Genomic DNA, 13,507 nt, shown 5'->3' with positions numbered 1-13,507 from the left:
TTTTGCCTATTTTATCATCAAACTTCTTCAGTGGGCCTTTACTTTTCAAAAATGATTTATGCAAGGAATTTTGCATGATTTGAGGCAGATTTTTGTTTTATATAGTAGAGGCTTGGACTGGAAACTTCTTGCAGTAGATGACTTGAAATGAAATATGGGTTAAGTTATAGCTAGGTAAATTAAGCAGAAGTGCACTGCCTGGCAGTGAACGGCCAGGCAGAAAATCCGTAGCGCAGACACCACTGTAGAGGCAAGATGGTCTCTGAGCTGTTGGTTCACTTACTCTGTGCTTCAGCTGTGAAAATGTGGCCTCAGATATTATCTGTTATAATTATGTGCAGTCCATGATTCAGTGTTACTCGGAAACACACCTGTGGTTTGCTTTTAAAAATAACATGAATCCGTAGACTCAATAAACCCATGGTGGACATTTCTAACAGGAAATATACACAGAAAAATACATATGTAAAGATGTATTACTTCTTGGTGTTTTATACCTATTACTTCATGGTGATTTATAACTATTTTAGCAGATATATGAAATACTGTGATTTTCATAGAAAAAATTTAATTTCAAAATAGCGGCATCGTTTTCCATGATAGGGTACTAGCTTCTGTTTTTTCAGAAAATTTCACAATATGCTCTTGATTATTAAAACATACTGTTTTTTATTAGAGTCACCCAAAAGGATGTTTTCCTTCGTGTGATGATTAACAACTAAGAATAATTCATGAAACATGCTGACGATTACTGAAAATCGCTAAGAAGTGGCTCTGAAAGTCACAAGCCTGTCTTCTTGCAGAGCCCATAACAGGTGTTCCCAGTACCTGTGTCCTTTGTATACACATTCATTCTGTATTCAAATCGCAGAAGCAAGAGGCAGGCTAGGGTCTGTTACCTGACTGCTAATTTCCCTGGCAAATAAACCAGCAGCTGCTGGTCCATGAACCACGTTACCACCAGGAACAGGGCACTGCGTGCATGGAACAGGATGCATTCATGGAACCCTTCAGCAGCAGGGTTGGGGTCCTTCGGTGCAAAATATACCTTCTTCTCTTAGGTAAGGCACTGCATAAAGTGCGTTTTAACTACTTTTTTTAAAAATTGTGAGCATAAGGTAAATATTTGCTCTTGGCTGTAGATTCACTCAGATAATTGAAGGACAGCACAGAACCTTTTAACAATAACACAGTGTGTTCCAGCAAAGAAACAGGATCATTTAGGGGAAAGGAAGTTCAATCAATTGATGGTTATTGTTTTCTGAAGACAACAATTATTGTCAATAGCACTCATTAAGAAAATTAAGATATTCTAAAAACTTAAAGTGTTTCTTCTTTTTATAGAGTTTATATATAGGTCCAACACTCTTTAATGCATTATACTTTGGCAAATATTCTTATAGGTCATGAATTTGTTACCACTTACTGTGAAACTTAGAGCAATTTATGAACATAGTTTGTGGCTGTTTTAATTAAAGATATTGTGGCAAACTGTTAGCTCTACCTGTTTTTTACCTAATTTATGAAATGTGGGAAAAAAGTTAGATTCCAAGCTGATAAAAAAAATATACTCAATAGGGAGAAATGTGTTTAAAAGTATTATTTCTCCAAAATAGCTTTAGTCTTTCTCTTTGTCCAATAGTTAATTCAATTAATTTTCCCCCTCTACTTTGTTTCTCCCTCATTCTCCTCTTTATCATTAGAATTTAAAGGAGTCCACTGTTTCTATGTCAGAATTTCCCCAGACATTCTTCTTCCGTTCTTCCTATATCAGCTTTAAAAGTCAAGTTAAAAGAACAAGTCAGTTCCTTGTTTTGTTCATATCCAACAGATAGTAAATCAAAAAACCTTTTATTCCTTAAATTTTAAGAACAAATTAGCTAAATAACCACTTAAGTTTTTAACCTTCTTCGGTGTTTAGAGCTCGCAGTTACTGGTACTTTATGGCTTAGTTTTCATAGTACCTGTGATTATTTACATTTATACCTAATGTTGTTCATATTCCACATATTTGAAATGTACAGTTTGTTAATTTTTTAAATGTTTGAGTTTCCCATAATTGTGATTCTTTTTCCATTATGTTGTCAAATTCAAGCCTATACAGATGTTTAGGAATTTTTAGGAAAAGTAAGCAATTACCATAACTGACTTTTTATCTTTGTGCATTTTTCTGGGCTTCAAAAGTGTCGTTTGTGGCAGTCCATGCTTAATTTTTTACAACAGGATTGCTGTCATTTCCTAAGTAATTTTTTGCAACTGGCTTTACAAAGCACTGAGGGCCAATTCATTTGAAGGATTCTACCAAACTAAAATTAAACATAATTTTGAGAAATAGATAGCATGTCCATAAGTAGCTAAAGCAGTTATTATCCCTTAAGACTTTCACAAATTTACTCATCTCCATTGGTAGTGAGTTGTAAAGACCTTGGGTAATTTGGAAATTTTTTTGTATTTTGAAATACTGAGTATCAGTTTGTTTTTTCTTTTTAAAAAATTGTAGCTATTTGAAGCCCCAAATGTAGTTTGTAAAGTCTATTCAAAGTACATCATCATAATTTCTATTTTCTCTAAAGATAACAAGAGTTTATTTACAGTCAACAATAGCTGTGTTGTGCTTGCTAATATCAGACTTGGCAATGGGGAAGTAAATGCCAACTGTTTTGAGCTACAGTAGAGGTCACTTTGTGGAGTCTGATGTTTATGTTCAATACAGTGAACTGGTCTAGGGAGTCTTTTGTTGCTGGACTATAGATAATTTCACAATATGAGGTCATGTTCTTTAACACTGGACGTTCCTTTATCATGCCTTTGTTTTATAGTTTAAGGGAATCTCTGAAGGGGAGAGTTTTGCTATAATTTTGTATGTCAGATCATTAATGATATTATCAATGTTCTTCAAAGCAGTATAGTGCCTCAAATATAAAAAATCAAGAGTTTTCTTTTCTTGAACTCAAAAGTATTAACCTAGTAATAAAATTGAATGTTCATTTAAGTACAAATATTTGGAATATCAAATTAAAATTTCATCAATTTTCATATCATTTATTTTCAAAAAGTTTATTTGTTTTTACAGAGGTTGACTTTCTAAAATTCATAGTTCAGTCATTTACGTTTCCTTATACGATGAGAAAAGAACCCTTGAAAACTTCTGAGGATGAAGCTAAATTTTTTAAGTCAGTAAACTACTGTTTGGACAGCATAAGCTCATCACATCTACAGGGGGACGTTCAGCAATGGCTAAAGAGTACGTGCTCCTAAAGGGGAGCAGAAGCATACAATTATCTGTTTATTCTGCAGCATTCATTATAAGTAAGGATTACATCATATCAATAGGCTCCTGTATTTCCTGCAAATTAAAAAGATTTTAGTGGCTGATATGAAAAGTTTATAAAGAAAATTTCATCCCTCACTGATACTCATAACTTTCTACCTATAATTTATCTGATGAAAATGGTGTAGGCAATCTAAGCAAACAGCAATTGTAACAGCTACGTTCTCTCTCACTGTCATACATATACTTGAAAAAGCACTCATGATTTCATATCATGAAAAAAGTTAAATGACATGACTTCACATCATTTGGTATGATAAGCATTGAATATATTCAGAGATATTATTGATGGTAATATATTATTTAAGATACTATTACATGATGTCTGTTATTTCCAAAATAGACCGAAGAACCAGTTCACTCCCTTAATGATTACTGTACATGCCATATAACATTTTCTACTAGTTCCATATTTTCCTAGGCTGCAGTGTTTGTGTCATATTCAGTATTTTAATAAATAAAATTTACTTCTGTAACTTTAGTCATAGACTTTCCAGTCCGCTTAAGATTCAGCTTCCTGAGTCAAGATCCACCTACGTTTCTGTTCCAGTCATGCCATGGTAATAAAGTGTTTCCCAGTCATTTTCAGAACATTACAATCTCAGTTAATCTTTTTTCAACTCAAGCCACACAAAAAAGTAGATTAAAAAAGGTTCTTCCTCTTTTCAAAAAAAAAAAAAGTAAACAAGGGCTTCTGCAATGACTTCCCCAAATGCTAAGAGCAGATTGGCCAGAATTGCACTCAGGCCATCTCTAGCTACAGCTCAGTCTACCAGCAGTTTCTAAGTTGAGGTGTGAAATGTATTAAATAGACCAATAAATCAGTGACCAAATTGCTCACTGTCAGAGGCAAGCTTTTTATCAGCAGCCATGCTGCTTTTTCCAGTGTGTTCACAAGGCAGTGATGTGGATTCCCATCATCCCCCTTGATTCCTTGGCAAAAAAACACAGAACTGCCACTTTATTAAAAGATATCTTTGGTGACTCAGTGGTAAAGAACCCACCTGCCAATGCAAGAGTTGCGGGTTTAATCCCTGGGGCAGGAACGTCCCCTGGAGGAGGAAATGGCAAATCACTCTAGTATTCTTGCCTGGGAAACCCCATGGACAGAGGAGTGTGGCAGGAACAGTGCGTGGAGTCACGAAGAGTCTGACATGACTTAGTGACTAAACAAAGGGATTGACAACTTATTAAGTAGACTTAAATCTGAGATTCAATACTTCAGAATTCTTTGGGCCCTCTCTTACTTAAATATGGGCCCTTCCCCTTCAAATGTAGGGTAGCTGCTACCATGAGAAAGGCACCTTAGGATGCTGAGAACATAAACATAAAGAGCAGAGAGAGGCCTTGGACCTCATCTAATATAACCCTCTTCACACAAAAGAAAACTGAGTCACAGGGAATTAAAATGACTTATCTAAGGTAAGTCATCTAACTAACCATTTTATCCCAAGTATGTTTTCAACACCTCAAATTTCCGTGGACTTTTAAATTTATTAAAGTAGCAAATTCAAAAATCTCTCTGAAAGCTTAGAGAATAGGTTCCTAAAAGCTCTTATTTCTAGGCAGTTTACAAGTGATTAATTTAAGACTGTGTGGACAGGGGAGTCCAAGATCAAGAATGAACTGTGAAACCCACAGGAATATTTCTGTATTCACTGAAGTAAAAAAAAAAAAAAACGAAAAGAAAAGAAACAGCAACACAATAAATACAGTGAAAATTACATTTTGCATATCTTAAGTTAGTAATAATGGGTAAACTAGTTTTTATTTATTGCTTGCCAGGAACTTGTCAGGCACTTCCTATCGCCAATTACAATGAAAGTCATGAAAATCCATGCTGTTTGGTGCAGATATCCAGGTACTAAGAGGAATAATTTCCTGTGCAGGACCCCCACCCAGATGCCCAATGTCTTTCTATATCTCTGGCTTCAAGAGCTTCACTCCCTTCTCACCATCGCTGCTTCACAAATCTCAGACATCACTAGTGTTAAGTCCTAGGTTTACTCTCTCAACTTCATTTATTTCTCTTATGATTTCCTTTCCTGCAATCCAGTGTATCTCCTCTTTATAGCTCTCAGCAACCAGTTCCTTCTTTTTCTAATGATTCAAATTAAGAACAACTACAAATGCAACAGTCTTGTACTTGTCAGAAAAGAAAGTAGAAGTAAATGCTCATACCTTTGTAACTCCTTTGTAATGGACCAAATCATTGAAATGTGCAGATACAACCCATTGTCAGGAAAAAAAAAATTACAAGTCAATCACAAATATACACAGAAGCCAAGGAGACTGTTAAAACACATATTTATTTTTCCCAGACAGTCACCTAGTCTTCAGTCCATATAGTCGGTTTCGACTGTGTATCTTCTCCCTGTAACCTCTTGCATTCTTCCTCTTTGTTCTTTTTCTCTTCAGTTCTTTGCTCTGACTTCCCTGCTGGCCGCAGGGTCTCACTCTTCACTAACAGCTACCCAAAAACTAAAACCATGGAAATCTTTGCTCTGACCTTCACCCTGGGAAGAAAAGAAGAAAATTTCCTGTTGGTGGATTTTTATTCCTCACAGGGGCAAACCAGCATCTTTCAGTTTCTCCAAAGAAAATTATTGTACAAACAGATCTTTCTACCATTCCCTTCCTAATATTGATGGCTTTTCATAATAGGAATCAGATAAATCTTAAAGATCCCCTTACTAGTAGAGTAAAAAAGGGAGAAGCAATGAAAGAAGATAAAAACTTTGTAGAAGACGGAATTGAAATTGTGAGATGTCTCTCCATGCATGATAAGTCGCTTCAGTCGTGACTCTGCAGCCCTATGGACTGTAGCCCGCCAGGCCCTTCTGTCCATAGGACAAAATGTCTTCCAAAAATGTCTCCTTAGCTGCTTATTAATAAATGACAGCTCTATTCTTCCAGTTGATCAAGCCATCAACCTTAGAATCATTCTTGACTCATCTTTGTTTATCCCACTCCCAACGTGCCATCAAATGTTGTTAGCACCCCCAGTCTTTTCTCACAGTATCTTTTACTACTGCCCTTATCTAGAGCACAACCATCTCTTGCCTACTTTATTGCAGGCACCTTCTAAGTGGGCTCCCTTCTCTTGCTCTTTCCCCTGTTTCAGTCTGTTCTCACAGCAGCTAGGGTACACCTTAAAAAAAAAAAATAAGAAGAAAACCCCTACCCCTCCTGCTCACAAAACTCTGGTTGTATTCCCGTCTCACTCACAGTAAAATTGCCTAAGTGTTTGCCATGACCCTAAGGCACTTCCTGTTCTGACCCAGCTGTCTTGCTGGTCTCCTGTCTCACCAGGCTCCTCGGGCTCCACTCTGCTCCATTAGTTCCCGTCTCTTGCTGCTGCTGCTGCTGCTAAGTCGCTTCAGTCGTGTCTGACTCTGTGCGACCCCATAGACGGCAGCCCACCAGGCTCCCCCGTCCCTGGGATTCTCCAGGCAAGAACACTGGAGTGGGTTGCCATTTCCGTCTCCAATGCATGAAAGTCAAAAGTGAAAGTGAAGTCGCTCAGTCGTGTCCGACTCTTAGCGACCCCATGGACTGCAGCCCACCAGGCTCCTCCGTCCATGGGATTTTCCAGGCAAGAGTACTGGAGTGGGGTGCCACTGCCTTCTCTTACTGTTGCTCAAACGCACAAACCAGATCCCCGCTTCTAAGCAGTAATAATCGATCACAACTGGTAATGGTTTGCTACCATTGTCCTTAGAATATTTGCATTTGGCAAGGCTTTGGCTAAAGGGAAAAACTTCCAATTAAGGACTACCAAGTCACGTCAGAAGACTGTGAGGGAAGATTCTCAAGAGGAAGTAGCCCCTCAATCACATAGCTTGATTAGGATATGATATGACTCAGACATTAATACAGTCGCAATTTCAATTTTTTTAAAGGTTTCATTGGACTTCAGAACTAATCATCTATCCCAGTTCTCCTTTTCCCATTATTCTTTAACAGTCAGAGATAATAACTTCTGCTTTTCCTTTTCATCATGCATTTAAAGAGGTCAAGCAATCCACACAGTCTTTGGGTGGAGTTTTTAAAATGCTCATTTCAGAGACAAATATTTACCTCTACAGGTAACCAGTACTAGAAGAGTCAGTACCTAGAAGCCTCTCTTCTTTGTAAAAGACTATCGCCCGATCAGGTTCTGTTTTTGTGCCTTTAGATTGTGAAATGTGGCTCAGGGTCTTTACAGCTTTCCTTTCCTTCACAGCAGGTGCTTGCTCGGGGCTGAAGGTGGCTGTGCCATCGCACACCGTCCATGGCATCAGGGGTCAGGCTCTCTATCTCCCCGTGCACTATGGATTCCACACTCCAGCATCAGACATCCAGGTCATATGGCTTTTTGAGAGACCCCATACGATGCCCAAGTACTTGCTGGGCTCCGTGAACAAGTCTGTGGTTCCCGACTTGGAATACCAGCACAAATTCACCATGATGCCACCCAACGCCTCCCTGCTCATCAACCCACTGCAGTTCACCGACGAAGGCAATTACATTGTGAAGGTCAACATCCAGGGAAACGGAACTCTGTCAGCTAGTCAGAAGATTCAAGTCACGGTTGATGGTAAGTCCACTGTGAGCGACATGGGCGGCTGAGTAGCATGGCAGCGAGCAATGGCTTAGGAGACTAGGCTACCAGGGCTTTAGGTCTGGTCTGCAACTTTGGGCACATTGACCCTCAAAGCCTCAGTGTCTCATGGCATGAATGGCACTATCCACCTCATGAGGCTTCCTGGGGATTAAATAAGAACGTACGTAGAAAGGGTATGCACAGTGCCCAGCTAAAGGTAATCAAGCAGTAAGTAGGAGTTATTGTTTGTTTGCCTGGAAACTATCAAGTATAAAGTTGCTGATGTGATGAGATGGAGAAAATTTTATTTTTCATTAGCAGAATGCACCCTGGGAAGAACCCTATTTTTTGTCACATAAAATTTTTTTTTTTTTTTTTAATTTTGGTACACTGGGAGAGGATGAGACTTGCTCAATGACCACACTTGAGGAACAGTAGAAGGTGCTGGGAATGTCCTTGAAGGGAGAGTGGGCTTCAGCTAACTTTCAGACATTTATTTTCCTTAGTGATATATGTAAGTAGTGTACCTTAAAGATACTATACTATGCAACGCACAACTTTTGATTTTTCCCCCCAAACCTGTCTAACAATATTCCTCTGTTTTAGCAAATGCAAACTTCATTCCATCAGTTGCACTCTGCCATCACCCTTGACTCTCTTTCTCTCACATCCTTATCCAGTCCACAAATTAGCCCTCTCAGCTTTACCTTCAGAATATGGACAGAGGTGAGTCAGTCAATCCTCGCTGCACCCACTGCTGCCCTATTCAAGCCCACCATCGGCTCTGGCCTGGACTCTCCAAACAGCCTGTGCCCACTCTCCCTGCTTCCACCCCTGCCTCCTGCAGCTCAGAATCCTCCTGTGGCTTCCTGTCTCACTCACAATCAAAGCCAAAGTGCCAACAGCGTCCCTCAAGGCCCGTGTGATCCCCTTACATACCCAGTCCCCCTCTGAACCCTTCCTACCTCTCTTTCCCTCACCACTCTGGCCTCCTTGCCATTCCTGGAACAAGCCAAACCCTCTCATACCTCAGTGTCTCTGCGCTTGGCTGCTCACTGTACATAGATTACTCTTGTCTCGCATACTGCCCTGGTTCCCTCCCCTGTTTCTTTACGGTCTCAGCCAGAGTGTCACTTTACCTGTGAAGGCTTCCGTGACCACCTTATGTAAAGTATAACCTCATTCCCCCAAACTGAGAGAGAGAGTGAGAAAGAGAGTTACTGTTTACCTTGAGTTCCGCTTTATTCTTTTCATAACACTGGACATAGTACATATTTTTGTTTCTTTTATTGTCTCTTTTCCTGGTCTAGAATACAAGATCCATGGGAGTAGGCTTTATATTGTTTGCTCTTTTGTTTCCGCTGCCTAAACCCTGATGCTGGCCGTTCTTAGGCACTCAGTAAATATGTGCCCAGTAAATGAGTGGAAACTGGAGACATTGCAGGGGAACAAAGACACAGGATGTGGCAGCAGATGCCTAGAGAGGAACTCTGGGAGAGAAAAGGAGGACATTTTTTACAGTTTCATAAAATTCTCCTGGGTAGTATACTATCTCTTCCCCCCAAACTTTTAATAGAACATCCATTCCTTGTTAATGTATAGTACAATTGGATTTGTTGAGGAAAACGGAGCCAAAAGTTCTTTATAGAAAAAAATTTTTAGGCATAGTTGATTTACAATATTATATTAGTTTCAGGTGTACAATATAATAATTCAGAATTTTTATAGCTTATACTCCACTTATAGTTATTGTAAAATATTGACTATATTCGCTGTGCTGTATGATATATCCTTGTAGTTTACTTGTTTTATACATATTAGTTTGTACCTCTTACTTGTTTTTGTAGTCACTAAGTCATGTCCTACCCTTTTGCACCCTCATGGACTGTAGCCTGCCAGACTCCTCAGTCCATGGGATTCTCCAGGCAAGAATACTGGAGTGGGTTACCATTTCCTTCTCCAAGGGATCGTCCCAACCCAGGGATTGAACCCGCATCGCCTGCATTGCAGGCAGGTTCTTTACCACTGAGCCACATCAGTGACTGATTTACAATGTTATATTAGTTTCATGGTATACAATATAATAATTCAAAATTTTTATAGATTATACTGTTTATAGTTACTATAAAATAGTGGCTATATTCCCTGTGCTGTGCAACATATCCTTGTAGCTTACTTATTTTACAGTGCTAGTTTATACCTCTTAGTAACCTACTCCTATCTTGCCCTTTCCGCCTTCAACCAAAAGGTCTTAGTAGGGGTTTAGGACCTGTGTTGGAGAAGGAAATGGCAACCCACTCCAGTATTCTTGCCTGGAGAATCCCATGGACAGAGGAGCCTGGCGGGCTACAGTCCATGGGATCACAAATATTTGGGCATGACTGAAGTGACTTAGCACACATGCACAGGACCTGTGTAAAAAAATCTTCTTGGGAAACTTCCACGTCTGCGTGACACTGTTAAATCCAAGTGCATGATCACAGTACCAATATCTTTTCTAATGATTGGTTCTCCCCGTACAAGACTTTACACATTACCTATTTGACTTTTTCCATATCACATATAACATTTCCATGCACCGGCATTTTTGAAACAAAAGCTGTTTCTACCTAATAAATATACCAAACAATCTTTCTTTTTAAATCATAATACTGTAAGCAAAAGCTACTCCAAACCATTTGCTCTTGCCAGGGAATATAAAGGGTTAAATTGAGTGGCCATCTTGATTTCCTCCATCTTGAGAAAGGCTGGAGCCTTCAGGGCTACCCAGCTTTGCTGCAGTTTACTTTTCAAACTCCTTTCCCTTTATCTTTCATTTTCTCCTGTCTTCTCTGGGTGGATGGAGTGAATCTGTATACACTCTAATGCACATTTGCCAGTGTAAAATGAAAGTGAACATGACTCAAAACAAATTTACCTGAGAAGATGCGTCAACCTCAATTAAAAGTCTGATAGGAATTCAAAGCTAAACACTGGAACCAGTTGTCTGTTACTTACTGATCATCTTACTCTCTGTGTGTGACCTGTAATTTTGCATAGAAGGAAAGTTAATAATAGGCTTTGGTTTGTTAAAGAGACTAACACGGTAGTGACTGAAATAATGCTGCAATACAAATGCACAGCAATTAAAACATATAATTAGCTTACTTACATAGGAGGAAAAGTAAATGGTGAAAATATGATTCTTTAAAACTTTCACTTGATACTCCCAAAGTATAGTATGTCTAAGCTTTGTATTTTGCAGATAGTGGATAGGAATTTGTGTTCACTACATCTATCCCAACCAATCGCTCTTGGGATAGCAGGACAAATCAAGAGAGGGGAATAACCATGTGAACTTTGCCTGTGAGAGTAAACCTTTATGGTGTCGGGGGAGCACAATGAACAGGAAATAAGGGAGCTGATGTCCTTCACCACTAACTGCATTATCTATAAACTAAAGGTTTTCATTACAAAATTCTTGAAGATTAAGTTCTAGAATTGGTTATCTCTGCTATAAATGATATTTTATATTATTATTTTCTATTTGTAATGACTTTTTTTATCCTCTTCTTTACTTCCTGAGCTGTCTACATTTAAAAAGTACAAAATTTTGGAATCATTTTCCTAGGATTTAAAACATGTGAAAGATCTCCTAGACTTTAATTATAACCCTGGGGTGACAAAGATCATTTCTTTCGTTCTGATGTTGCAGATCCTGTCACGAAACCAGTGGTGCAGATTCAGCCTTCCTCTGGGGCTGTGGAGTACGTGGGAAACATGACCCTGACATGCCTCGTGGAAGGGGGCAGCCGGCGGGTTTACCAGTGGCTGAAGAATGGCAGGCCTGTCCACACCAGCTCCACCAACTCCTTCTCTCTTCAGAACAGCAGCCTTCATATTGCTCCAGTGACCAAAGAAGACATTGGGAATTACAGTTGCCTGGTGAAGAACCCTGTCAGTAGGATGGAAAGCGACATCATTATGCCTACCATATACTGTAAGTTTTTTAAAATGTATATATATTTATATACCCCTGGAGAAGGAAATGGCAACCCACTCCAGTATTCTTGCCTGGAAAATTCTATGGACTGAGGAGCCTGATGGGCCCCAGTCTTTGGGGGTCGCAAAAGTCAGACATGTCTGATCAACTGAGTTTTCTTCTGGAAAGTTTTCACCAGAGTAGTCACAGAGAACATCAATACCAGGTGTCATTTGGTTTTGACCATTATTGTAATGCAGTGCTAGCTGCAGTTACACTTCCTAGGCACTGTCTTGTCATGAAGTATAGTTATTTGCACAACGCAGTTTATTGAAGATCCAGTTGAGATACTGGTCTTTTGACTATATTCTCTAACTCAGTGCATTCTGTGACCTTATTGACAATGAAACATAGAAACCTCAATTTCAAGAACCCAGAACCATGCAGAAGGCACTGATTTATTCACCCACAAGGAGGGAGAGTTGTTCATCATAAAATGGGACAGGGATGTGCTCTGGAGCTGACCACTGGGAGAAAGAATGTTCCCAGGTTATATGTGGGTAATACGGCCCAGGGTCTGGCTAGTCTCTCTGCCCGTTTTCTCAGCCCCATTTTTAGAGGCAGGGTGCAGAGAGTATCACAGAGAAGACATAATTATTCTGCAGCAAGTTATTCAGCTTCGCAGCGAATCTGTAATGATTTCAGGTTTCACTTTTCTTTGGTTCTTTTTTCAGTTGCTGTAGTTGCTATTGTTATCATTGTGACTTTAATCTCATGTACAAATTTAAGTTCACCAGCCTTTTTAGTTCATGTCGTATGATCATCATCAACCCGTGCAAGATCTCTCTTGATCATATTACTTTCCCGCATCCCCTCTACTCCGCAGCACCACCTCTAGTATGTCTAGCATTGTATCCTGCTTTCAGCCTCTCGCGAGGTTTCTCAGCCTTCACCCTAATGACGTTTTGACTGGACAACTGTTTGTTGTGGGTACTTGTCCTTTGCATTATAGGATGTCTAACAGCTGCCTAGCCCCTACCTGCTACATACCAGTAGCACCCTTCCCTCCAGTTGTGACAACTGAAAGTGTCTCTAGACATTGCCATATGTCCCCTGAGTGCAGGAGAGAGGGAGTGGTTTGTGCAAAAACTCCCCAAGTTGAACCAATGGCTTATCACATTGGGAAGCCATCTGATCGGTTACCGTCGTAGCTTACTTAGTGCACGGCCACAATAGCAGTATAACAAAACAAACAAGGCATGGCAAAGGAAAACTTCTCACCCTGTGGCGTGAGGGTGGAGGGTTCAGTTGGTTGAACCACAAGGGTAGAATTAAGCCTGGTAAATATATCTACTCCCTCATCAAACATATCTCCATAATGCTCAGAAAGGCCCTAAAGACTATTGTTTAAGTGCTTAGGAGGTAGACAGACCTAAGTAGGCAATGGGTTCCGTCACTACATATGTGACCTTAAGAAGTCCCTAGACCTTTCTGGGCCTCATCTATAAAATGGAGATGGTTAAAACTACTTCCCTACAATAAATAAAATCCTGTCTGAAAAGTAGCCAGTGACTGACACCAAGCAGGCATCCAGTAAGTGGAGGCTGTTTGTGTTATCAATACATCTGTC

At 39.6% G+C, this 13,507-nt stretch overlaps 1 protein-coding gene across 10 annotated transcripts in view; it reads left to right on the top strand.

The window, feature by feature from the left end:
• Positions 1 to 13,507, top strand: part of HEPACAM2 (HEPACAM family member 2) — a 61,233-nt gene that overhangs the window by 5,112 nt on the left and 42,614 nt on the right. For 5 of the 10 annotated variants that reach the window (XM_019959682.2, XM_070787492.1, XM_070787496.1 and 2 more), the window contains exons 2-3: positions 7,557 to 7,910; positions 11,611 to 11,895. In XM_019959682.2, coding sequence (XP_019815241.2) covers positions 7,706 to 7,910; positions 11,611 to 11,895 — 490 coding nt within the window. In that variant the 5' untranslated portion in view covers positions 7,557 to 7,705. Of the gene's footprint in view, positions 1 to 685; positions 1,062 to 7,516; positions 7,911 to 11,610; positions 11,896 to 13,507 lie in introns of those variants that run through there. The other 5 variants (XM_070787497.1, XM_070787495.1, XM_070787494.1 and 2 more) reach the window with 5 other exon arrangements.

The sequence above is a fragment of the Bos indicus genome, chromosome 4, assembly GCF_029378745.1.
Source record: "Bos indicus isolate NIAB-ARS_2022 breed Sahiwal x Tharparkar chromosome 4, NIAB-ARS_B.indTharparkar_mat_pri_1.0, whole genome shotgun sequence".
Taxonomy (NCBI): Eukaryota; Metazoa; Chordata; class Mammalia; order Artiodactyla; family Bovidae; genus Bos; species Bos indicus.
This window is presented reverse-complemented; position numbering and strand designations above follow the sequence as displayed.